The sequence below is a fragment of the Aptenodytes forsteri genome, unplaced genomic scaffold (genome assembly GCF_000699145.1).
Source record: "Aptenodytes forsteri isolate BGI_AS27 unplaced genomic scaffold, ASM69914v1 Scaffold179, whole genome shotgun sequence".
NCBI classification, from domain to species: Eukaryota; Metazoa; Chordata; class Aves; order Sphenisciformes; family Spheniscidae; genus Aptenodytes; species Aptenodytes forsteri.
The window spans coordinates 686,695-689,568 of NW_008795378.1; the positions used below are offsets into that span (position 1 = coordinate 686,695).

The window sequence follows — 2,874 nt, forward strand, 5'->3', positions numbered from 1 at the left end:
CTCCATTAATACCCTCTTGCACATTACCTCTCAGCTTGGCAATGTAAAACTGCATTTGGAGACATAAAATTCAATCTGCAGGCAAGGAACCTTATATTGAATAAAAATTACAGAATAAAAAATCCTAAAAAATAATAGCACAAGACCAGTTTTCTTTTATTCTGTTACTTCTTCATACTAATAAAAAAGCCAAAACCAAGGGATTTTTAAGAATTTTATTGACAGTTTTACAAAACAATCCTTAATAAAGAATATCTTGAGCAGTACTTAAGACACCTCGTCATCTGCTTCTTGGTTTTGTACGATACACAAAGATAGAAATTGCATGAAGTTCTTTGCGTGTTCACTGTAATGCAAGAACCTGTTGCTTATCCTCCAGAATTTCTTCCTCATCATCCATTTGGCTTTCATCCCAGCCCCTTAAAAGAAACGTACCAAGTGATTTTCAGCAGCTCAAATTCCTCAAGCTACTCTGCTTTAAGCCTTAGTGACATATGTTCACATACGTAGAGCTAAAAGGCATGAAAATAGCTTTTGCTGTATATTTTGCAAGTGTACATACATTACAAGCTACTATATTCATTTTTCCTCCTCAGTTTTTGTCACATACATTTTCACCTCTTAAACAAGTAGGAGGTAAATAACATTGTCACTACTGTGCCTTAATAGAGAAATCCCACATCCTAGAACATGTAAGCTAGGAAAGCGGGTCTCGTTTATACTATCTGCACTATTTGCAAATATTGTTTAGTTTTTTACTGACCTGCAACCAACCAACCACAAAACTCTGTATTCAAATAGCATGCAGTTAACCTTACAGTGTCTGTCTCACCCTTACTAGTTATGTGATCATAACAAGAAACCAATGACAGACAGAAATTTGGGGAACTTCCTTGTTTCTAGTCATCTCCTTAGTCTCCAACCAATATAACAGATATATCATAGACTATGGTGAGTTAAACGTTATCGGCTCACCTGCTCACAACTGCTCTTTTTAAAGGTACCTTTCAATCAAAGAACCTATATGATTTGTAATAGACATACTTTATAAATCTCAGTGCTGTATATTAACAAAAGCTAATACATTTTAAAAAAATCATAATCCCAAAATTTGTAAATTGGAATCTCAACAACAAAATATATCACTTAATTCTCAATCTGAGCTGCCTGAGATTACTGGTTTAGAACACCAAGATACAAAATAGGTCATGCTGACATTTGTAATCAGCATGTAAAGTACAATCAGAAAGTCAAGACTCTTATTTCAGTTTTGGCAAGATGTTTGGTATATTGAGCATTTTACAATATCGTAAAAACATACTCAGTAAGTTTAACTTACCTGAGACTATCAACTTTGCCGTGGTCTTTTAGCTCTAGGTTTTTATGGAAATCTGTAGTATTTCCACATATATTCTCTGAGTGTCTGCTGGAGGAGGTTACATCTTCAGAAGTTAAGCTGTAACATTTTTCAGGACCTGAAATATTTTAGGTCATTTCAAGAACAAATATAAACAAAAAAATGCCGTATCTACATTATAAATTTTAAAGAATTTCACAGTATCAACAAAAACTTGCCATTAAAATCTCAAAACAACTCTAGTTGATAAAGGATGACACTACAAGCCCTCAAATAAATTATGACTTTTTATTATATGGTTCCTGTATCATTAGAAGTAATGGAGAGGGTTCGCTTCTAAGATGTTTATGCCAGTGCAATAGGAAACTTTATATATAGAGCCCACTAATACCTATGCGACCTCAAAATACAGTAGCAAATGTAGAACTTGGGTAGCTGACTAACGGTAGTACATATTTAAAACAGGGTAACAGGACATATCCCGCATCCACCAATACAAAAAAATGATCAACTGGGGTCACAGTCTATGCTTCTTATACAACACACACGCAAGTATGTTACTATTTTCCCAGCTAGCCCTAAGTCTCTGCTATGAACTTCTAAATAAATGAAAAGTATTCCAAGAAAGCGGAACAAAGAGGGAGAGAAGGAATGGGACAGTTTAGCAGTAACTTCCCTCCCTATTCTCCTCTGAGCATATTCAGCATGGATCTTCATTCTTCAAGCATTAACAAGAGCAACTCTTCCAAACACATGGGTTCTGATGAGTATGTATCAAAAAAGCGAGGACAGCTGTCCTGAAATGTGATATTTGGAAGCCTCAGAGAAGAGCTGTGTGAAAAAATACAGCATAACCTAAAGTAAAAACATTCTAAAAGATAGAACACTCCGGAATCCAGACTACTTTTGTTTACTGAAGATGCATCATATCCAGGACCTGCCAATATAAAAGCACCATAGCAACTCAGAAGGAAGGGACCAGCCTAAGAGATGCAGTCCATCAAGGCTGTTTATGGCACAAAGTGCCTTAGCACTTGGCCTATCTCCTCACTGAGATGGAACAGAAGCATCCCAATCATTTTTTTCCCCTGTATTCAACAAAGAACAAAACCAGAACTCACTCATTCTGTTCAACCATAACCAACTGATCTTGCCCCCCTGCCACCTCCCCCACCCTGGAAAAACAAGGACATGGGTTTAAAAAGACAGAGGAAAGGGGGTTGAGTCAAACCCAAAATGAGAGGTAATACCCTGTCTATTGTGCCTTATTACTGGCAGTTCTTGTCAGGATAGATTTATAAAATTTCCTGTCCGTCTCTTCCCCTTCTTGCTATCCTTGCATTAAATCACATCTAGCTTCTAACAACACCTGAGGTGTTCATTATCAAATATCCAAGGAAAGAATCATAGAATCATAGAATCATTGAGGTTGGAAAAGACCTCTAAGATCATCGAGTCCAACCATCGACCCAACACCACCATGCCCACTAAACCATGTCCCTAAGCGCCTCATCTAC

At 36.8% G+C, this 2,874-nt stretch overlaps 1 protein-coding gene across 1 annotated transcript in view; it reads right to left on the bottom strand.

Moving 5' to 3' along the window:
- Nucleotides 1–343: 343 nt before the first annotated feature.
- Nucleotides 344–2,874, bottom strand: part of ZBBX (zinc finger B-box domain containing) — a 24,289-nt gene continuing 21,758 nt past the window's right edge. The window contains 2 exon segments of the mRNA XM_009280537.1: nucleotides 344–419; nucleotides 1,340–1,475. Of these exon segments, the coding sequence (XP_009278812.1) occupies nucleotides 344–419; nucleotides 1,340–1,475 (212 nt within the window).